The sequence below is a fragment of the Lytechinus variegatus genome, chromosome 5 (assembly GCF_018143015.1).
Source record: "Lytechinus variegatus isolate NC3 chromosome 5, Lvar_3.0, whole genome shotgun sequence".
Taxonomy (NCBI): domain Eukaryota; kingdom Metazoa; phylum Echinodermata; class Echinoidea; order Temnopleuroida; family Toxopneustidae; genus Lytechinus; species Lytechinus variegatus.
This window is the reverse complement of record NC_054744.1, coordinates 43,133,231-43,157,591: the sequence shown is the minus strand read 5'-3', so window position 1 is coordinate 43,157,591 and position 24,361 is coordinate 43,133,231. Positions and strand designations below refer to the sequence as shown.

Genomic DNA, 24,361 nt, shown 5'->3' with positions numbered 1-24,361 from the left:
AAATATAATCCTGAAGAGTTCAAATAATCATGGTAGGTCCATACTTTGTAGTTTAACAGAGTAGGTGGTAGTCTGACTTTTATCCGTAGCGACCTATCTTGGTCTTTAATAATTTGTCAGAAGTAGCAGATTTGAATACCTGCTTTGTAGTATAATTACCCAATTAAACCATCCTATATAGTTTAAATTATATGGTCCACTAACTTGCTTTTGGGTATTGAAAACCACAATGAAGTGGAGAAAACCACATATACTCCCCAATAAAATTGTGAAAAGAAGAAAGTCAATTCAAGTGATCAAGGTAATAAAGAGAAGATAGCTGGGGAAAATATCAGATGAGGATAAAATTAACAACTTTTACAATACAAGGGCTAGGCTGGTTTTAGCATGGGTAGGTGCACATCCTGGAGAGGTGGAACTAAAGTGGTAGGGGGATGCATATCTTGGGGAGGTGGAACTAAAGTTTGGAAAATCATCTGTTAAAAGCAGAAGGGGTTAACATTTTGTTTGGCTTGCCAGTGTAAGAACTCCTCTGCCTTAGCGGAGGGTACACCCAGTGAACCCTTTAGCCTATGCCCTTGTTTTAGTGGAATAGTTACAAAAAGGACACAGATGAAGTGAAATTTAAAAAAAAATGCAAGAAAGCCAATTATTTTGTGCTATATTTCAGAATTTCACCAAAATAAAACACATCTTTACAGAGAAAATAACAAAGGGCAATCCAACTGAATAAGCTTGGGTGAATTTTATTTCTTGGAGGCAAAACATAGAATATTCTAAAATAGTTTCGGTAAAATAGCTACAATAATATTTTGTTACCAAATTGGGCCTCGTGTTAATTATGCTCATGCAAATCTGTATTTGCTCTCAATGGGTTCCAATTAGGAAGCAAATTTTTCAAATATTTACAGTTCATGATAAAGCAGCTTAAGGAAAAAGATGCTTGAGCTGAATGTGCATATTTGGCAAATTATTTGCAACTGAAGGATTTCATTTTGAATAACGACATTTTAAGAGTGTCATTTTTACTCCTATTACGTATGCAGTTGTTCTTGAAATATAAATTTAATGATTAATAAGTAATGACTATACTATTCTTGAACTTTAAAAGAGTGATGTAATGAGGCAACAGGTGTCTATATAATAGGCAGACAAACTCCATAATGGTAGGGGAAGAGATTAATATACTCTAATTGTTTTTACTAATTAGTGGTGTACATGGAGCATGTAGAGATAAGAAACTCCAGCGGAGCAGAAATTAAATCATTTAAAATGAAAGCACCTTACAACCATCGGTCAGTTGTTGATAGGGGGTGTGTATTGGGGAGGTGGAGAAGGAAATTATAGAAATTTATCCCCATCAAGTGACATGTCTCATTTCATGTGAGTAGGAACTCTATTGAGAATGCACACCTACAATACAGCATAGACCTACTACTAGCTCCATGCTTACAGGGATTTGAAATAAATCCTTTTTTATTTGTGGACATGGACTAGTTAAACTCTGGATATAATTTGAATCTTAATTAATAATCTCAAATGATCTATAACTTAAATATTTAAGCTTAACCACGTGTTTGAATGGTCACTGATTAAAGCCAATCTAGGTTTATTTCAAATGCATGAAATTGAGCACAAAAGCATGCTGAAATCATGCAACAAACAATGTGTATGTGAATAAAACTTCAACAATTACAGTAAATAGTTTTTCAGCTTTCATCATTCTGTATTTTCTCTTTCTTTTTTTTTACAAAAATCATTTTATAACCAAGGTTGACTCTTCATAATAGCATTTCTCTCTTGAACACTGCTCTTATCTCAAATGATATTTATGCATTTTGAAAGGAAAAAAAACAATTGTTTGCTAATGTCAAGATCATTAAACATAAATTACTTTGCTGCAAATTCCCTGAAATCTTTTTTTTCACCATTGACTTTGTCATCATTTTCACAAACCATCCCAAGAAGGTTTTGGCAGACAGAATCAATTATTGATATAAATTTGTTGTGGGAATATTTTGTAGGCTAAAAGTATTTAAAATTCATCATATTTGTAACAATTATATTGCAATATGCAAGGTATGTTGCGAGACAGTTACAGACTGAAAATTTACAAAATAATGAGATAACCGACAGACACATTCGAAATAGTAAAAAAAAATATATTTTCAAACATTCTTAATCAGTGTTTGCCTCCTGGGAGACTTCGTGAATAGGGTGAAGATTTTATCCCCATCTTAGCTATCAGTGAATGAATTCTATTTCAATTGTTAAATGCGGACGACATGTCAACTCATATTGGGATGATATATTGATAATAATGTAATTGGTATTTCTTTATAGATCCCATTACTACTGTATGGATCACTCCTAATGAGATTATTTCATCTACCAAGCAGGCAGAAAATCATCTGAAAATAATCATAATCGGTCTTCTTAGCAACAATAGCTTATTCAATGGATGGATGAATTTCGTTGCTACCTATTCAATATAAAGTCAATATTCTATTTCTAAATCATCAGTTGTATAATAGTGTACCATCTCATGTTTATTGAAAGCCCATAGTGATATACAATAAGATGCAGTGCCTAAAAAAATTGTAAATATATCATTTACTTTTGACAAATATGAACTCCTCCACATCTCATTACCATTCCTAAATGGATGAAAAGTCACAAAATAAAAGGAATTCACCCCCCCCCCCCAAAAAAAAAGAGAGACATAAATAAAAGAATTGAAATCTCAATTCTGTTACACTTTCCTGAGCAAGACTTGTTACCATTGAACTTGGGGCAATGACACACTTCTTTCCAAGTTTATTAGCTTAAAGGGTGTACTTTTGATAATAACGCCATTTTATAACTCGACTTTTAGTCATACTTGTAGTTTAATTGATGGTGGCTGTTAGAAGTGAATGAATGAACAAGAATTTGACATGTTTTTCACTTAAAGCAAGGTCGAATGGCAAACAAGTTTTGTGCATGCTTTAATGGTATCATATATCAAAAGCTTGAAGCATTCAACAAGCACTCAACAAGAAAATGGTATGAATAAAATTGCATGCTGCTAAATATTTGAAGTTTTTCAAGAGTGAGTAAAACCCATCTACAGGTATAAAGTGTAACTTTGCTTTCATCAAAAGTTCTTTGCCTTAAACATGCACTTTACTCATAATTACACATCTGAACTTTGGTCAAATAAATAAAATACCTCATTCACCCAATTTTCTTCCCTCAATATTTCTCCTTTCACCACCCTTTAGTCCTTAATTTATTATTTATTCATTTTTCAATCCTCTTTCTCTCATGCAATGTTGGTATGTAGATGTACTACTGCATAGGTACGTTTTCGAACTTTAATGAAAAGTGTTTTGTCTTACTTCATCTCCTGTTTTACCTTCTTTACACTTGTAATATCCTCATTTAGTAACAAAAAAGAATTCAGCTCGTATCTGCAATATCATCTCTATTTCACAATCTGCATGATTACCTTTCTCTCTGTAGTTTTTGATGGTTATCTTTTAACTCGCACGGGCCTGTTATACCCCTTTCATAAACCCAATTATGCGGCTAATAGCAGCATAATTTGGTCGTAAAATCGGAGGAGGACCAGAGTTATCCGCATTATTTTGATGCTGCAATTATCCGCATAATAGCGGCATCGGGACCAGATTTTGACTTTATGAACGCATTTCCAAATAATGCGGATAATTGCCATGGTGCGGTCACAAGGTCACCCTTTTCCAACGTAACTGCATCGGAGGGGGCGTGTGCAGTTGTCATGACGATTATCCGCCTTTTTCAGGACGGGCGCTCGTAAAAATAGTGCGGATTATTTTCGGAGTTTGTGAACGCAATTTTTATTGAATTATCCGCATTACTCTTAGGCGGCTAATTGGAGGATGGGTTTATGAAAGGGGTGTTAGATTACTCTTCTTGAGTCGACAGGTACTCGTGCCAGGCCTAGATCTCGTTCTAACTTGAAGGCTATATGAAGTCTCCCAACACTCCAGGTAACTGGGTCATGTTTCGAAAAACTTGTTATGAAACTAGACCTACATGTATATGAACTCATTCCAAGTGTTTCATTACACAAAACTTGCTCTAACAGGGTTCAGATATACTACAGTGACTGAAATCAATTCTGAAATATCATTTCATTTGCTCTTAAAGTGAAATGTTTACCATTCTGACCTATGATTTTAATTTTTTCCCACAAAATTTATGCTGAAAAAGAGGCTTACCTTACACATGCCATCCACACAAATAGCTCTGTCTGAGACAATCCCACATGTAGTCCCATCAACTACTTTTTCTGCCAGCTTGACATAGAAACGGTGACCTTTAGCACGGCAATTCAACTCACATGGGGCAGATGCTTTAATAATAAATAGATAGAAAAATTGCTTTGAATAGCTTAGATTGCATTACTGATCCAATTCCTATGTGTCTTTTGAAAACTTGAAATACAACAAAAGTTTTAACAATACTAGGCTTAGTAGGCTGTAGTTATTTATTTGAAATACCGGTAAATCAATTCTGTTCAGTACAGGCCTTGGTAATTATTATTGAAACCATTTAAAAAAGTTGAGGTACATAAATCTTAATGGTAAATGGTATTTTTTTTTACTGAACTGATAAAAGTTTTTTACTGAACTGATAAAAGTTTTTTACTGAACTGATAAAAATCAAATTGTTTACCTTCCAAATGTCACCATAGTTAAATCGTTAAATCCATTATGCTGAATGCAATACTTCGATATGTGTTTTACAGAGCAGATGTGTCATGAAATCATTACATTTGACCATACAAAAGTAAAAATATAGAGAGGCAAGCTTTGAACCCTGAAGTCCATCTCCCTAAGCCTTTATCTCAGTCACACTCGCTGGTATTCCACCCCGGGTATTCCACCCCCTCCCCCTTCTTCACTCTCCTTGCCTGGCTTTGACTTCCTCATCCTTCTTTGAATTTGATCCAGTCTCGGCCTCAGATAGGAAAGTTAATCAAAACCCCGATTAATACACTTCAACTTGACCATGCAATTTAATAAATTATCAAAAATTGTTGCTTGTGAGTACTTTTTGAGACACACAAAGAAATGTCAATGGGCAAGGCCGATCAATATCATCACCGGCTTTCTCATCCCACTGCGGCAGCCCGTTCTGTGGCCGTGGGCTAAGCATCACCACACAAAGTTTTGTTTTATTTTAAGTTCAGTTTTACTTGGGTTTTTACCTGTAGCTGTTTTTTTTTTAGTCTAGTTTTGCAATATATCTTCCGTGGTGTTGTACTAGATTATAGGTAGTCTTAGTAATCATACTATATCATCTAAAGTGAACAATACAATACATACGTGCCTTAAATTTTGAGCCTATTCTTCGAGCCCAGGTTAGTCTGAAAGAGGCCTAGGACTTAACATAAGAAATTGAATGCATATTCGCCTACGACGCCGACTTCCATCGCGATATGGCATGAGAGCTCCCGGAGGGGAGCTCTGGACAGCTAGCTCCCGATCCCGGGGACGTACCGGTACAGCTAGCGAGCAGCTGATCACAATTAACATTGCGCAATAATGAAATAAGCGAACAGACGTAAGTGGCGCAGCTTTATTTTATTTTCTGGACTTCTACATCTCTGGTAGATAACGGGGACAAATACAGTAAATTGTAATAGGCCTACATAAAATACGATATGTGGGAGAAAAATACTTTGTACTGCTTCTGCTTCAAATATTAGCGTTTTAGAGATACATTTTAATTTAAAAGAAACAAGAAATAACTTCTGAATATGTCTTCATAATTATGGGGGGAGGGGGGCTTACCTTTGATGAAAGTTTCCCATTGATACATGTTTCCCATAAAAGGTTCATGGTTATATTTCTCACACTGCTCTGTTCTAAAATCAGTACTTTCTTCTGAACAAGGCTGGAAAGTAAAATAAGTCAAAAAGAGATATTCACAATGATCATTTGGAGAACATTATTAGGCCTATATATTTTGATAGAAACTGACAAGCTGATTTTTTTTTGGAGGGGAATGAGTGGAACCTGTGTATTTGAAGAATCGTTATCGAAATGCCCTTTTCTCCCAATTTTCTGGGGTCGAAATGGCTGAGAGTATACGTGGAACTAAAATTTGATATAATAATCATTTTTTTTCAATAAAAGTGCAATATTCATCACAGTCATCAACATTATCATCTTCTTCATCATCTTTTAATGAGTAAGATAAAGTTGTGCAGAAATGAAACATACCAGTATGTCCATATTCCTTGCCATTGTCAAATTTAGTAGGCCTACTGGCGTATATCCAATTTTTATTCCTTGGATTTTCTTTTGATAGCTAGCCTATTTACAAGTTTACAGGAAGGCCTAATATACTTTATTCAAAAGATACACAGCAAAATCTGCGGTGTTAACCGGTGTACATAGAGGACCACACCAGTTATTTTACACCGGTGTTAAATTGACAGTGTTATTTTAACACCTATAGGTGTTATTGCAACACCTTTGGTTGTTACATTTACACTATTTGGTGTTATATTCAATCTCTAGGGTGTAATTTTAACATCTCAGGGTGTGGTCCTCTATTAACACCAACTGGTGTCAGTTTTAACACCACAGTTTTTACAGTGTATTAATGATTTCATGAATTACTTACCTTTGTATTGCACAATTTGTACTGTTTATAAAGACCGACACATTGGTTGGCGCCTGTAAGCACCCTGTGTTAGGAGAATGGAGACAAAATATATAACCAGAAGAGTGATTATTCCAAAAGGCGGTAGGATCCACTTTTGCTAATTGAAATGAAATTACCATCTCTCTGAAAACAATACAGTACATTTCATGTTACATTTATATATCACATTACATTTCAATGCGCTTCAAAAGAATAGAAAAAAGAAAAGAGTAAGTGTGATCCATTAACAGGGCCGTGGGTGACAGTGTTTTATAAAGACAGGGGACATTGTCACCCCTAGGCCCCCTTCAATCATTTTCTACCCTTAATTCAGCCTTTTGTGTTTTTACAGTGCTTAATATGCATTTTTGTTTTTCAATTTCCAATATGAGGCGAATAAGGCGTATTTTTCATATTTTCTCAAGAGATTTGTACCACAAAGACTTTTATATACATACATGAACCCACTTACATTATTTCTTTTGATGCATTTCCCCCCACTAAAATGACAAATAGAAAAGTGTAATTGCGACAGACGATCACCTTTGAAAAGGTATACCCATGGGGATGCGATAGAGGACAGGAAACCTAATTTTTTCTTCATAATCATAATCTTCAAAGTCTTCTACTAATTTATTACACATCTTTTGAAAAAATCCTTTTCAGACTGACTATACAACATTGTAGTAATATGATTTCATCATATCGTTCTTCCCCTACGAGTTTCACTCACCCCACCCTAAACAAAATCAAAGAGAAATGAAAACTAAACTCAGACAGTTTATTACCGCTTGAGGAGGGATGACTCTTTCTAGTCTACCTGTGGCAAACAATTAAAAAGTGATGCAGTCTAGAGTTCTGGAAGCCATAAACCTACTAAAGATGATGGAAACGGAAGTCTCCTCTTTCAAGAAGACAACCCTGGGATTATCAAAACTCCAGGGTACTATAAAGTAATCCAAATTGAAACAGATATTTTTCTCTTTTCCCAAAAAATATATTCTCCCATTTAACCTTTATCCAGGGCACGATAGTCCGTGCAGTCATTATAGTCGCTGTCGCCCCTTGACTGTATACTTAGAGACAGAAAGTATAAGTTTATTTGGTTGTTCCGTAGTTTCGATTAGCTTCTCAAATTGTTTGATTTTTTTCTTTCATGCGACACTGATACCTTTTGCATGTTTTCATCTTCGTACAGATTTGTGAAGATGTTACATTTAAGATATTTGTTAAGCCCGTTTGTTCAATTATTTCACAGGTCGCCCGACGAGCGAACGTAATCACAAAAAAGACGTGAAATTTTGGTTCTTCATCACTATTCCCGATGTTTCATTTATGAAATATTTAAATTCTGTATTTTGAAGAAAGTCAATTAATTTTCTGACCGAAAAGTGATGAAGGAAGGATATAATCTACATCGCAATTTTTTTTTCAAAATATTTATAGAAATCGTGTGATTTTGTTTACATTTCTTACTCTTTTTTATGCACGTTTGCTCTGAGATAGATTTTTTTTAAATGGGCAAAGGGAGAAAAGAAATTAACAAAGAAATAAAAGAAGAATGAAATAAAGTAAAGGAATTAAAGAGAGAGAGAGAAGTATAGGCATAAGCTCAGAAATATTAGGATAACAGAAGTGAGATAGTTGGAATGCTTCAGAATAAAATTTAAAAAAAAAGAGGTCTGGTCACATGTTGTAAAATTAGGCCTATATACAATTTGACAATGATTCGATCTCCATCCATAGCACTTGAAAAAAAAAGGAAAAGAAAAGGGCAGGAAACAAAATCTAGGTCAGATACTCATACCAGTTACAAACTCAATCGCTTCACCTCTTACCTGCCAAGCCAAACCCCCTTCCTCTGTTTCCCATCCTCCCTACCCCCCCCCCCCCCGTATTTCCACATGCACTTTCCCCCTCTCGCTCCCAACCCAGTCCTCCGTCTCTGTGCACCCTGTCATCATACAACCACTTGTCATCAGCTAATCAAGAGGGCATTTATGGCAGTGTAACAAGAAGTGACAGGGCGTCTAGTGGGGGCACTGACCCCAGAGAGTGGCCAAGTCGATACCACCTTCTCTCACCCCTCCTAATAGTACATCCCCCTTGTCCGGTTGGCTGTACTGTAATTTGTCTCAATTCACATGCATTACAGAAGTAAAGTTAGAATGCCCATAGCAGGTGACTCGATTTACGTAAATTTAATTTTAACTTTGTTTTTATTTATGTTTGAGTGTGAGAGAATTGATATAGTTTTACGATTATGATTTCGTTCTAAAATCAATTTTCCTCAAAGAGTTTGTGGAGGTATTCGCCATCTTCAATAAAATTGAAATTAGTTATAGTTCATATCATAACATATACCGACTGTGTGGCTTAATTTGCTCATTTATGTTTATACTAACTAGTATGTGCATACATGCCTGAATTTAAAGCAAAAATTTAAACTTTCACATAGGGTTTTGATGAAATTTCTGTATAATATGCTTGTCGCATATTTCTATTGCTGTTGGGTTGGGCATAGTCGTTGATATAAAGAGCTAACTTGAATTATCAATTAATGTATCGAATCGATAAATAAATATGTGATTATCATAGCATGAGTTTTTAAAATAATCCATCTCATAATTCATTTTTTTCCTTTCACTCCCCTCCACCATCTCGCTCATATTGTTTCTGGTTTATCTATACAGGTGATTTAATTTGGCTCGGAATCCCACCTTCATATCTTTCGATCCAGCGTAATACCTGTCATATTGCTTCCGCATTTTTACCCAGGTCTCTCTCTCTCTATCCCTCCCCCTCTTCCTCTCTCTCTCTCTTTCCCTCTCACTTTGACCATGACCTCGAGTCTCTTCTCTGACTAATCGGCCAGACTAGCAGACGGTCACCCGTTTCCTCCAGGTAGCCCTCAACTCGAAATGTGATGCTAATTTACGCCAAGCTCACCCCATTTCAATTGTCAATGTTTTTCCTGATATTCTTTTAACTTTCACATGAAAGAAATACATAGATAATTCACATTTCGACCCTCCACCTTTTTTATACCTGGAGAACGATAATTTCCAGTTTGTTGCTTATTTTGTTCACTAGTGCATATTTATTTTCACTTTGTGAAAAAATATGGATCGTTCAGTCACATGAAATCAATTATTCTTTTAAAAAATGCATTCAGTTTAAATGTGTTTGTCTGGTATCTAGTGAATCTACGTGTATTTTTAAGGTAACGAACGCTGCAGAATTATACCCATCAAACATTAAAGGGATGGTCCGGGCTGAAAATATTTATATCTTAATACATAGAGTAGAATTCACTGAGCAAAATGCCGAAAATTTCATCAAATTCGGATAACAAATAATAAAGTTATTGAAGTTTAAAGTTAAGCAATATTTTGTGAAAACAGTTGTCATGAATATTCATTAGGTGGACTGATGATATCACATCTTCACTTACCGTTTTCTTACGTTATTACATAAAATAATATTTTTTCATTATTTCATACTTGTGTGAATAATATGTCTCCCTTATAATGAAATAAGTTGCATCAATAAATATCTAATGCACTGAATTAGTTGTCAATCCAATTTTTCTAGTTCTTGGAGGAAAAAAATTGAATAAACCTAATTTCATATTAATAAAATACAAAAGAACAAGTGGAGATGTGACATCATCAGCCCACCTAATGAATATTCATAACGACTGTTTTCACAAAATACTGCCAAACTTTAAAATTCAATAACTTTGTCATTCGTTATTAAATTTTCATGAAATTTTCGGCATTTTACTCAGTGAATTTCACTCTATTTATTAAGCTATAAATGCTTTCAGCCCGGACCATCCCTTTAAAGGGTGCTCTCTTTCAAGGTGAGGGGAGATATTTGCCGATTAGTAAAGGTTTTATACAAATCTTTTGATAGCGAGGGGAAAATATCTAAACCCTTTAATTTGAAACAAACATGCTTATATTAATTATTATTCACCTTTTAACGTTTCGCACAAGATATTGTTTTCTGCCTGAATAAATTTGGTGAGGTTTTCATATTGAAGGCGAGAGAGACAGTTCAAATGGCATATTTTACTTTCATAAAAAGCGGAGCAAAGTTCACGATTCCATTAAAAACGATCTTATGGGATTAGCGTCTATAACTCATATTTCGGACATGACCCGAAGCCAAACAAATGCATGAATGGTCAGAGGAGATTGGGTTTTCTCTCTTTAGTCATGCGCATTGTAGGATGGTGACAAGATCAGGTGCCTGTTTCATAAAGAGTTGCAACTGTTCTAACTTTGCCATTATGGCAACTACCATGGTAACAGGGCTCAGCAGCCAATCAGAATCAAGGTTAGCATGGTAGATACCATAATGGCAAAGTTACAACAGTTGCAACTCTTTATGAAACGGGCCCGTGATGATACTAACTTTTCTTCGAAGATTACAGATGCGCATCGAGAAAGGTGTGACGATGTTACGCCCATTTATAGCGATTTCGTCACCCCATACAATCATCAGCAGCCGCGGGGAATTGATAGCAAGGTGTGATGCAAAACGAAGCATCATCGTGGTTTCTACACGGAGCTAAGATCCATAGAATAACTGATGAATTATATTTTCTAGGCCAATAATAGCCCTTTAAATTGTTATATTACTTCTGCTTCTTCTATTTCTACTACTACTCTACCACTACTACTACTACTACTACTACTACTACTACTACTACTACTACTACTACTACTACTACTACTACTACTACTACTACTACTACTACTACTACTACTACTACTACTACTACGACTACTACGACTACCACTACAACTACTACTGCTACTACTACTACTACTACTACTACTACTACTACTACTACTACTACTACTACTACTACTACTAATACTACTACTACTACTATGACTACTCCTATACTACTATTATGACTACTCCTACTACTACTCCTACTCCTACTACTACTAATACTACTACTACTACTACTACTACTACTACTACTACTACGACTACTACTACTACTACTACGACTACTACTACTACTACTACTACTACTACTACTACTACTACGACTACTACTACGACTACTACTACTACTACTACTACTACGACTACTGCTACAACAACAACAACTACTACTACCAAGACTACTACTACCACTACGACTACTACTAGTACTACTACTATACTACTACTTCTACTTTATTTCCCCCTTTTATCATTCTTCTTTCACATGTTTTCAAATTCTTAAAAGAGAAAATAATTTTCTGAGAATCGTGAGAAATGACAACATCCAACATGACGGTTATATTTATTTTCAAATACTTTCTATTTGCTCTAGCTGCTGTTTATTTCGAGTACATTCATGTTTTCCCACTAGATCACTTTTGTTCCTCCGATTCCCAGTTGACCGAATACTCAATCCCAGCTAGGCGGCTATATACCTCATCAATGGTAATATGTATTTAGTTTCGATCCATTATAATTGAAATTCTATACAGAGTAAAATGTTTCCAGGATGAAAGTAATTCATGTTATTGGACCCAAAATAATCTGAATTCGTTAGGGACAATAATCAACAAAGACTTTTTGCTGTTTACGCAAATATTATTGTTCCTCTCCCAAACACACACGAGGGAACAATGCGATACAAGAGGATCAAGGAAAGGAAAATAGTTACGAAGCATGAGGAGGAGACAAGAAAAAGAACAGAAGAAAAAGAAGAAGAAGAAACGAGTGTTGGAGGTAGGGGAACGAAGGAGGAGGATGACGAGAAAGAACAAATGAAATAGAAATGCACAGACAAAAAGAATAGTAAGAAAAGGGTGCAAACAACTGTTAACTGTTAACCATTCAAAAGAAACACAGATATTTATTTTGATTTCGTTAAATGAAATGAAAAAGACAAGATCGTTACCCGTTACAAGATTCATAAAATTCAAAAAAATGTTGTACCCGAAAGAATTTTAAACTTTCTGAACTTGACATTCTGACTGGCGCCTCACGCATACTGTCTATTCATTTCATTCCAACATGCTTTTCAATAATAAGTAAAAAATAAATAAATAAATAATAATAAAATTTAAAAAGATAGGTGACCATGTAAGTGATACCGAATGAAATCAGAAAGCCCACGTTATTCTTTTATCATGTTTATTCAACTTTGTTGTAATCATATATCAAGTACTCCATCTAAATAAAATTTTAAAAAAGTCGTGTGTCTTCCTAACAAACAAATCCAGAAAAGAATGAACGGGAAAGGGCGAAACCATATTTAGAATTGTAATATATTTATTTTAGAAAATGTGTAATCTACTTATCAAACGACGTTTAACCAACCAATATATACACAGTATATAGAGCATACAAATATATAAACTCTACTTACATGGTACCCATTCGCCTCCTCAGACAGTGTCGAGTTTGTTCTGCAACACCGCCCCCACACGACCGGGAACATGAAGACCATGGCCCCCATATTCCCCAATGTGAAACCATGTAGTCACCATCTTTAATGCCTCGTTTCTGAAAACAAAAGAAAGAAAGTAAGTAAAATATCAAATTCAAACAATAATTGTGAAATAATGCACTAGGAATAAAGACATGGTGACAAAAAATACCTCCTTTATTGAAATATCTATAGTATGTAAAATTATGCTTGTCTGAAAGCGTTCCTGAAAACAAGAAAATTTTACTTGATGATTGAAAAAAAGGATATAAAAAGAAATAATTCAAACTTGTGTGATTCCTTTTTAGTGAACGTAAAGCAAGAGAGTGTGTGAGGCGTTCAATTCAATTCAATTCAATTTATTTTTCTCAGTATAAAAACAATACAAATAGTACAAACATGAAATAGTGCGGTATGGTGTGTCATCCCGTAGGACTAGCGTGCCAAAATTGATTTTTTTGTTGTTTTGGCTTCAATAGGGTCCCCTTCGACCAAAAATGATGGGGGTCAAATTTTCAGACCCCTCCTTCCCTTTGTGGGAGGTCTTTTTGGCGCCATATTGGCCTGTACAAAGCCCAATAGGATAATCCATTGTTTTCAACCTTATTTCTCACTTTTCTTCGCCAATTTTATTTTAAAGTTGTCTGAGGTGTACAAGAATGAATATTTGATGATGTTGTGAAGTCAATATTTTTTCACTTTTGCCATACGGGGGCGGATTTTGCGAAAAATGCCCCAAAATTGTAAAATTTTTACCCCAAAAATGTAATTTTCCCCCTTTTTGGCACTAGAATTAGGACAAAAAGATTACAAAATGAAGTGTATATGTCTTGTTGTACCGTCCAATAAAAGAGGAATACATCACATGTAATTTATATGATAATTATTGGTAAATTAATGTAAAAAGTCACCCCCATTTCAGGATTTTATGCAGTGAAAACCTAACTACAACACTAGAGGGCGCCATAACTTATCATGATGATATTAGTATGGTACGGTATATCATGACACAGTTCCTGCAGGATTTTTGTGCCAAAATTTGTTTTTGACTGCTATTACTTTAAAAGTGGATATAGAACATTAAACATACACCTGGGGATATTATTTTGGTGTCTACACTAGTATTTTAAGAGTTAAAATTAAAAGTACTTATTAAGGACTGGCTACAAAGACTATGCAGTTATCCATTTTGCCTTAAAATCCAAGTGGGCTTTTAAAAAATGGGTTCCAAAATGACTACTGTTACTTAAAAGTGGAGACATTATTCAAACAATACCAACCTGTGAGAAATATTTTGGTGCCTACACTTATATGTATGGGATAAGTTATCATATTGATTCATGAGTTTGTAATAGCACCCACTTGATGATTTTTTTTAAATCTACCATGGATTTTAGACAAAATGGAAAACTAAATATCCTTGTTATTTGTTGAATGTATTATCTAACCCTTTATACCACCATGTAGACATCCAAATTATTCCTCACATATTAATATTGTATAAACTCTGACCATTATTAATGAGTTTTAGGAATCATTTTCGATGCCATTTTGAAAACTTTCTTGGATTTTTAGGCAAAATGGACAAGTGCATATCTTTGTAACTAATCGAAAGTATTATTATAATCATGAAACCATTGAGTGGACACCAAAATCATATGTCCTTGGTGAATTTTAAATGAACGATGTCCATTTTTAAGTAACAGCATTCACTTTAGACTCAGATTTCTTCACGACATCTTGGATTTTCCGACATAGACCAATGACTGTCCTTGTTATGATATGGTAATGTTAATAATATAGGTATATTTACCTAGGGAAGCCACTTCAGTTCTAAAAACTTCTCCCAGCGGGCCTTGCCATTATTATTACCCCTGCCTTAGATGGGCTGCCTAGGCGCTTTAGCATTCAAGGAATTCCTTCGCGCATTCAGGGAATTTCTACCGGGTACCCATTTACCTCACCTGGGTTGAGTGCATCACAATGTTGATAAATTTCTTGCAGAATGAAACTATGCCATGGCTGGGATTCGAACCCACGACCCTTTCAAAGTCAAAAGACCAATCCACTGGGCCACAACACTCGAACGGTTGTAACTAATTTTCTGACTTTAAAAATCATGGTTTAAACATGAAACCATATTCTTGATGGATATTACATGTCCACTTGTAAATAACAGTGGCTATTTTATACTCTATTGTTTAACATACTCGACCAACGACTCTCCTTGTAACTTATTCTAATGTATTATTAGACTCACTTTTCCATGGTAGTCACACATATTCATATTCCCGAATATTGAACAAACTATATCGGTTTTTCAAGCAGCAACAGCAATTTCAAACTCCATTTTTGGAAGCCGTCTTGGATTTTTTAACATACCGGACCACCGACTGTCCCGGTATGTTGAGTCCAAGATGGCCTCCAAAAGTTAAATAAATAAAGAAAGGAAACGGTATTCTTGTCCCAATTATGATCGTTGAAACCATGGTCTAGACACCGATTCCATCTATCTCAGGTATATAAAATGTGCTATGTCCATTTAAAGTATCAACAGCCATTTTAAACTCCATTTTTGGAAGCCATCTTGGATTTCTGGGTCCTTGTAACTTTTCCCGATATACTTCTTCACCCTTAAAAATCTTTGAATAGAAACGAAATTAAGGTCACTTAAGTAACAAAAAAAAAATCCAGGATTTTTTATTTTAGCCCAAGGCAGCCATTTTGCCCCCCCCCCTGGGGGGGGGGCGAGAATCAAAACAAATTAGATGCCCATACTATGAATCGGCATTGGAAATAATTGCTCTTGAAATGTGTCAGCTTTCAAATTTATTGATAAAATTACAGTGCCTAGAATTTGATTTTTTAGGGAAGTGCTTATCATAAGTTATGGCGCCCTCTAGTGTTGTAGTAAGGTTTTCACTGCATAAAATCCTGAAATGGGGATGATTTTTACATCAATTGACCAAAAATAATGATATACATTACATGTGATATATTCCTCTATTGTTGGATTGTATAACAAGACATATTCATTTCATTTTGTAATCCTTTTGTCCTAATTTTAGTGCCCAAAAAGGGAAAAATAATATTTTGGGGGCAATATTTTACAATTTTGGGGCATTTTTCGTAAAGTCCGCCCCCGTATGGTAAAAGTTAAAAAACATTGACATCACAACATCATCAAATATTCATTCTCATACCTCAGACAACTTTAAAATATGATTGGCAAAGAAAAATGAGAAATAAGGTTGAAAACAATGGATTATCCTATTGGGCTTTGTACAGGCCAATATGGCGCCAAAAAGGACCCCCCACAAAGGGAAGGAGGGGTCTGAAAATTTGACCCCCATCGTTTTTGGTCTAAGGGGACCCTATTAAAGCCAAAACAACCAAAAAATCAATTTTGGCACGCTAGTCCTACGGGAGCTGTGTCAGTGACATACCGTACCACACTAAAATAAATCAGACATGAATGTAAATAAAGTATTATACTGAAAGGGTAGCAGCCAAAAAGAAGTTAACCTTATGTACGGCCGACCCACCGTTAGAAGAGAAGGGAAAGGAAAGGAAAGAGGTGAGAAAGAAGAGAAATAAAGAGAGGAAGGGGATGGGGGAGAACAAGAGATGGAGGGGCGGCGTATTCCTATGATAAGAATGGGATTAGCATGTCCTCACAAATTTAAACATAATATACTTCGCACCACACATAATCGTAAATCGCATTTCCGCCACAATCAGGCGGTGGAAACATAAAACCTTAGAATCTCTTTGTTCAAAAAGTTGCCAGAAACAGGGTTTTTCAATATCTCATTTCATGTTAAAATACATTAAGCCTAGGCGACTTTCTGGGCAGCTCGAGAAGAGAACTTGTCATCGTGGATCACTAGTCAGATGATTGCATTTCAAATCATAGCCCTGAGCGTTATTGCATCAGCACATCGGCCTTCACAATACCCTGACATTCAAATGAATTCAAAACAAGATGGCGTCTTAATGACGTCACGTTGACGTAATCCGATAGGGTTATTCGTGACGAGCCAAACTATGTTCCTTTTCAAGTACATTTGATTTATTTTTTTAATGATCATATCCAGACAAGGGGAAATAGTATAATGTTGACAGGGGAAGGAGTCATTGGCAGAGCTGGGAGGGGGGGGGGAGTGATAGACATAATGAAAAAAAGAAAGGGGTATGATGAATTTGAAGAGAGTGCAAAGAACATTCTTTGACAACATGATTTATGTCGTTGGGAAAAGAATGTCTCTGTTCGTGTGAAATAAAACGAAATAATGTGAGCAATCAAAGTGGAGACAAGTCGTGATACGTTTTTGTGAGAAAGTATTCTTTTTATGAGGAACATAATTATAGATAAAGATAAGCATGACAGAATAAAACAAAAGATTAGAATGACGGAAAACACGCAATGTGCTAACTGAAAAATGAAATGAATACTGCTTGAATTAACTTAAGGTGTAACTATACATTTTTTTCATATCATCATGCTCTTATAACAAACCTTCCATCATCATAGTTGCAGACTTTATTTATATAATTATTATAATTTGGGGGTTGAAATTGAATCATTTACCGTAAAAGAACTGAGTTAGACATCGAAATCATATAACAGTTCTGTGGATTCACATCACGAAAGACCCGTTCGATCTCGAACAATGATGTTCCGGTCAAATAGAGTTTACGAGCTACGAACTGTGATTGGTCCAAAGTTTTCTTACGTAATTGACTTTACTGGAGTATCATCGCAACGAAAGAGGGCGTTGTATCAGTTTGCGCTCAGCGTTACATCGAGTCTTTACTGGCACTCTCATCTTCAGACTACAGCCTACGGTACTACACGTGTTCTTACATGATTTCGAGTATTATCATACCGATAGAAGAAAAACACATAATTAAAATAATTATGGTAGTAAGAATTATCATAGCTTATTGATATTCTGGCAAACCTGGGGGGATTGGGGATACTTCAGAAGTTCAGTGGTGCATGTTTCCAGATAGACGGCGATTTCAATTCAGTTCGTGTAAAATAAGTATAGAAAAATTGGGTGTGATGAAAAGTAAAAAAATCCTAAAGGTAGAAAATAATAACTGAAAGTCAGTTACATAAAATGGTATAGCCAAAATAATGAATGGAGGGAAAGACTGATAACCAAAGAAGAGACAAATTCACTAAACTTTATAGATTTGTTTATTGTGAATAACAGTTGACTCGTTGGTAGTGTCACGAATCAGAAATATAAACATTCTGCATGATTTATGGATACAGTGATGAAAACAAAAAAATTCAAAACAGGTGCATAGCGATTGTTAAAATGATATGAGATTAAACAAGAAAATTGCAGCTCGTGAGGAAAAAGGGAATATTTTATGTCGACTTGCTAATCTAAAATGTGTATTACGAATAACAACCAGATTCTTTTTATACTACCCATAGAAAGGTCAACTACATGTATATACCTTCACAAAACCATTAAAATGCTCGATTATTGTGAATATAAACAACGATCAAATAGCATGAAAATTATATAAATGTATTATTTATTTATTTATTCAAACGTATAGAGTGTTAATTTAACACATTCATAGCAAGTATGATAATTGATGATAAAAAAAATCGAATTGCATTATAGGTTTGCGAATCCCATGACATACTTAACTTTGGGTGAAAATAGGCAAGAATATGATTTCTTTTACTTTTTTTCAATCATGTTTTCTGTGTTTTATGTGATTTGTTTTGACAATACGCGGCGTGTCGTCTTTTTTGTTGCAAAATATGTAAACAACAACAGTGGCATAATGATATTCCTCGGGAAATCAGCAATGAATCTCCCTATTATATTATATTAAAAAAAAACACAGGATAATTCTTTACGTTAACTGATTCCAAAATATACACTTTGGTTTTCTACCCAACATATATTGAATGTTGTTTCTCTAAATCGAATCATTTGAGAAATGCAAAAATGCCAAGAGAGCATCCTGAAGAATTTCGACTTAATTTAACCCACATTCCACCAAATCGTAGAATTTAAGAAAGATGTGCTGAAATATTTGACAGATTAAAGTTATTTTTGGCATTACAAATGCAGATGTATACATAAACTGATAAACAACGCCATTCTATTTTGTTACAATTTCAGCAAATAAACATCATAGCTTTACCACATATACACAAAATTTCGACCGACTGTGAGTAACTTCACTCGACCGAATAGTGAAGCACTGAGCTACATACACAAGCCCTGGGATTGTTCCCTACAAACGAGAAACCGAGTTGAATGACATTTCAGGAAATTGGGGTTGAAACATCGCTTTTTGCCTGGGAACTTTGGACTGCATCCAATGAGCCTTGTTGTTTCACGGTGTACACCATCAATCGAACGTTTCACATTGGATGGCGCGTAAAGGATGCTTCTAAACTGAAGAGGGTATTCCCCTTCCGATATGTGCAATGATTTACACAGAGCCCATCCCTCCTCCTATGACAATTTATTCATCGAGATTCCTATAAACATTTCGATAGTAGCTAGCATGCTCCTCAACAACCCTTTCCTTAAAATCCCATCTTGTGAATGAACATGGTTTTAGAGTGTTCATTAAAAAGAAAGACGGCTCGAGAAGAAAGGGAGTGAACGATTTGGTCGCGACGAATATATACCCTGGGGTCAATTCTCCGAAAGTTGACCCATTTTCTAACTTCTGACACACATAACAACAACAACAATAACAATGATAATATATTTGATAAAGCTCCTATTCATAAGATTTAAAAAAAATCATAAGATAAAAAAATTAAAACTACTAACATCATTATGGAAATAGTAAAACAGTTCTTTACTACAAATTTACGTAATTTTATTGAACCTCCTGAATGCCATGATGTGCCATTAGCTGTCTGGTGGTCATAATGCTCTATAAAAATCACGTAAGACAGATTCTTTTTTTAATCTTTTTTTTTCTTAAGCGAATAATCGCTGTTATCATATGTATTTATTGTCCCTCCTAAAGGAATAGTTTTAAGAGGGTATATAGACCTGATATATTCATCTTAAAACAATAGATAAATCATCTTTACAAGTTCGTCTTTTTGTAGAGTTTGTATACATCTCGAGACTCGTCTCTGCATGGTAACATAAATCAAGGTTTTAGAATAATGAAAATGTTACCATGCCTCCATTTTCACTTTTAATTTGCTTTCCATTGGTTGGTTGAGAAGATATTTCTTTAAACAGTTGATCCTTGTAAGGCACTGGAAGTGAACTTGGTAAAATAATGTTGCTGTCATAATATTCTATCCACTGGTACGTATACTGCCTCCATCATCATCGATCGCCTCGTGGCATTCGTTCTCATATGATTTCCATTTTTCGTTATATACACCAGGTCCTTGAAGTGACCAATAAAACATCCTTGTTCATTATCGTACTGTTCTCCCTATCTACTGTTCTTCTCAAACTTTGCATTAATTTCTGTTACATTAACTTTTAAGATTTTTTTAACATTCATTTGACGAAACTAAAGTCAAATGTTTTGTGAGTGAAATTCATCAATGTGGTTTTTAAAAATGGAGGTAATCTTTTTCTCTCGAAGTTCATCCACCAAAGTTTTGACGCATTTACTTTGTAATGAAATTAATGGTCATCATACCTGCCTCATCACTCTCAATTTGAGGGCGATCGACCCACTCGTGGCCTCCCTTACCAGGCGGTGATCTTTGCCCGCATGCCTCGGTCTCTACCCCTACTCAACAATGCCATCTGTCACTAAACGAATCACACGATGGGTAACACGAGACAAGAACTTACGCACGTGGGACTACACCAAACAAGCTTGCCACTTTAGTTTGAAAGCGATCCCTTTGGGTACCTGGATTCAAAAGACAAACTTGCATTCCAACACGCTACAGTTCCCAGAGAACTCAATATTTGTTGAGAGATGACAGATTTTCAAAAACACTACTTTCTTTCTTTAAATAACCCAATACTTCGGCATAATGCTTTGAATATGTCTTTAAAAATTCAAGGAATGTTTTTACAGGTTCAACATCATGACAAGTCTCAAAAGAAAGGTCTCATTCTTGGCCATCTTGGGCCAGAGTTCAAAGATGCCAACTCTTTTTTTTGTCGAGGAAATAAGATGGTTCTCGAAAATGGTATGCAGTGAAAAGTTCCAAATATATACTTCCCGATATAATTTGCTGAACATGGATTATTATGTGAAATGGAATAAAATAGATGATTTCAAATTCTAAAAAAGTTCATCATCATCTCCTTTAAAAAGTGCCTTGCATTGCATATGGTGGATTTTTAAAATGTTTCCCGATCAGCAACATATTACCGATCAAAATAATAAAACAGAATAAACAGTTAATTTTAGTGGTCTTTCACATCTGTGCTGGAAAGCTTGCCATTTTTGAAGTCTAATGTATGCCTATAAAGTATTATAGTGATGATGAAACAAAAATAGGTTTTACATCGAGATATGCCACATTGAGTCCTCAATGAAATGTCTTTCGAGTTGGGATAACCTACAGTGGTAGATCCAGGCGGAGAGCAAGGGGTGCAAGCATTTGCCTAGCTAATTGTTTTCATGTGCGCACCTTCTTTTGCTAATTGCAACCCCCCCCCCCCCTAGTTCAAAAGCCTGGATTTACCACCTGCCTATATTATATTTCATGACAGACTAGAAGCACATGTATGTTCATATCATCGTATACCCGCTGTCATCACAACATTCGTGCTTATGTTTTGGTAAGTGTGCTTGAGGCACCAGCAAATCTCAAACAAACCATTGGTGGGGACGGACAAGGGACCCACTCTCTAGTGTGACGAGCAAGAGAAAAGTTAATACTACTCGGGGGGGGGGGCATTTTCCCCCGTACAATTTTTTTTTGAAAAAGTGAATATTTAAAGAGGGTGATCAATTCTCATCACCCCTCCTCTCTGTCGCCACGTATAGGGGTTCGTAATTTTATAAACACTTTTCGATTGTCTTTCCAACATTATTATTTTTTTCTGATGGAATTATTGTTTTCAGTCACCCTTTTGTATTTACTTATAAGGATGAAATCCTTGAAAGAATGAGAGATCATCCATTTTGCTTTGATCGCGTGCCACTTTGAAAAAAAAAATCATTTTTAATAATATCATGCTCCCTCCTCCTCTTGCACATTCTACCACAGCGCTCATTATCCTCCCATGCTGATACCAAATAGGAAACGCTGTGATCAACATGAATAGAATGTTTCGGAGGGTAGAATCTTTACAAAGACCAATATGTTGAGCTCATCTTCGGCTTGTTCCATAATGTAATTATTAGACACGCGAACATGACTGACAGAAAGATATGCCAAACTGCCCTACTGAATGCTTTTACATTAAGAGAACATTACTATGTAAGATACGAAATACTCAACTCACCCTTAATCTTCTGTGAGATGAAGCTGGTTTAAGAGATGACGAGATTATTACGAGGTAGAAAAAGGTCGTCAGGAATAGCGTGGTATTCATAAGTTGTCGAGCCATCTTTCTGCAAGGACAGAATAATACAAAACAACAATTCATATCTATGAGCAAATAGATGAGATCCAAAACAGCATTCAATAAAACACAAAAGTAAAATGCAATATAGAACTTTGTACATTTCCTCCTGGTTTTACAAAATGTTTGTGAGATGACAATAAATCATAATCATGCCCTTTTATAATTATGAAACAGAATGTAATTATGTAAGCGATTCCTTACTGCTTCAGAAGTGATTATGGCAAAGTGCTATTTAAAAAAGACTCGAAACCAAGGAAATTCTTCTTGCATACACAAAAAAGATTATTGTAGCTCCCTGGCACTTATTATGAAATAAATCAAAGAACAAAAGGAAGAAATGAATTACTACTTGGAAAACGTTCAATTCCTCGATGATGGCCGCTCCGAAGGGATTTCGCCGGAAACAAACATTCGGCATGTGATCATTCTATTCAGGCATCTCAACATTATTGATGTTGAATAGGAGCATTAGGAAAATTTGAATGAGCTAGAGGAACAATGCATTTCGGGGAAAGTCTTAGTGGTTCAAGGAAAATGATTCATATTTATAAAGGTTTGATCTTCTTAGTGAGGTTGTAAACTCGGCGATGGGTATAATATTTAAGTCACATCAACAACACCATATTTCTCAACCGACCGACGATGATAATGTCATTCAAATTTTGATCGGTCTGTAATTGTTTGGTGTGACCTTCACGTTGTAAGGACGATGAACTGTATATGCATCAAACACTGTCGAATGGAGACTCATTTGTATGACGTCATGTTGTATGACGTCACAACTTCAGAAAAGATCAAACTCGTCCATCTTCACCATATTCAGAGATGCCAGCCAATTGAAATACCACTTCATACGCCAGGGTGATGATTGTGTACCAATGGGTATGGTGAAATTCGACCAATAAAAACAATATACAGAAACATGACCATGTTTTCGAAGCGTGTGACACAATCTGACTCTCATTCCCCAAGATGCTAATCACCATCATTCGACAACCCCCCCCCCCCATCCTCCTGAGGAAAGGTATCTTTCAGTCTTGACACCGCTGGACTACAGTCAGAACAAAAACGAAACAAACTCCAGACCGATCGAATTTATTTTGGAATAATTATTATCATGGGTCGGTTTGGAGTAAGTTTTGATGGTGTGCCTGTAGCAATGGGAAGTTTTTGTCATCAGGTAAATCATTGATGATGGGATTGTCTAAAAAATAAAAATAAAAGGGACATCGTTCAGAATCTCAAATCAAGCTTGTAACCGTTGAATGCGTCACATATCAGGTTATGAACTACAAATCGGAAATGATCTGTTCTTTCCTCCCTAATGAATTTTTAAAGATAGTTTCGAATATTGACATAATTGTCAGTGAAACTAGAGACTTAGAACATAACTGTAACAAAGGGAAGGCCTAGGCATTCTTTGTGACTACCCACTTTTTAAATTAATATTGTTGAATAAAAGATATATCATTTGCATTCCTAAAACATGTAAAATGTAATTTTTTGGGGGCATGAAAAAGGTATACCTAATTTTGTTGTGTATGCGAGCAAAGTTTCTATGTGAACCTATATATATACATACGCGGGCTTGCATGTTCTTTGATTGCCGAAGAAATTAAAACATTTTTTTCTCACTATTTTGATATTCAGTTATTTTCTTAACAAATACACG

At 35.4% G+C, this 24,361-nt stretch overlaps 1 protein-coding gene across 1 annotated transcript; it reads right to left on the bottom strand.

Moving 5' to 3' along the window:
* Positions 1–3,931: 3,931 nt before the first annotated feature.
* LOC121414974 (thrombospondin type-1 domain-containing protein 4-like) lies at positions 3,932–22,675 on the bottom strand. Its single transcript, XM_041608017.1, has 5 exons — positions 22,567–22,675; positions 13,070–13,206; positions 6,661–6,724; positions 5,823–5,925; positions 3,932–4,378 (listed from the first exon to the last, which is right to left on the bottom strand). Exons 1-5 carry the CDS (start codon positions 22,669–22,671, stop codon positions 4,203–4,205), a joined length of 585 nt encoding a protein of 194 aa, XP_041463951.1. The 5' UTR covers positions 22,672–22,675; the 3' UTR covers positions 3,932–4,202.
* Between the last annotated feature and the right edge of the window lie 1,686 nt (positions 22,676–24,361).

Bases quoted from the DNA above. Each gene is read 5' to 3' on its own strand.
- LOC121414974 (XM_041608017.1), bottom strand. From the start codon at position 22,671: ATGGCTCGACAACTTATGAATACCACGCTATTCCTGACGACCTTTTTC. The intron at 5,926-6,660 runs GTAAGTAATTCA...TTTACTTTCCAG, and splicing joins ACAAATTGTGCAATACAAAG to CCTTGTTCAGAAGAAAGTAC. The intron at 4,379-5,822 runs GTAAGCCCCCCT...TTATTATTAAAG, and splicing joins ATGGGAAACTTTCATCAAAG to CATCTGCCCCATGTGAGTTG.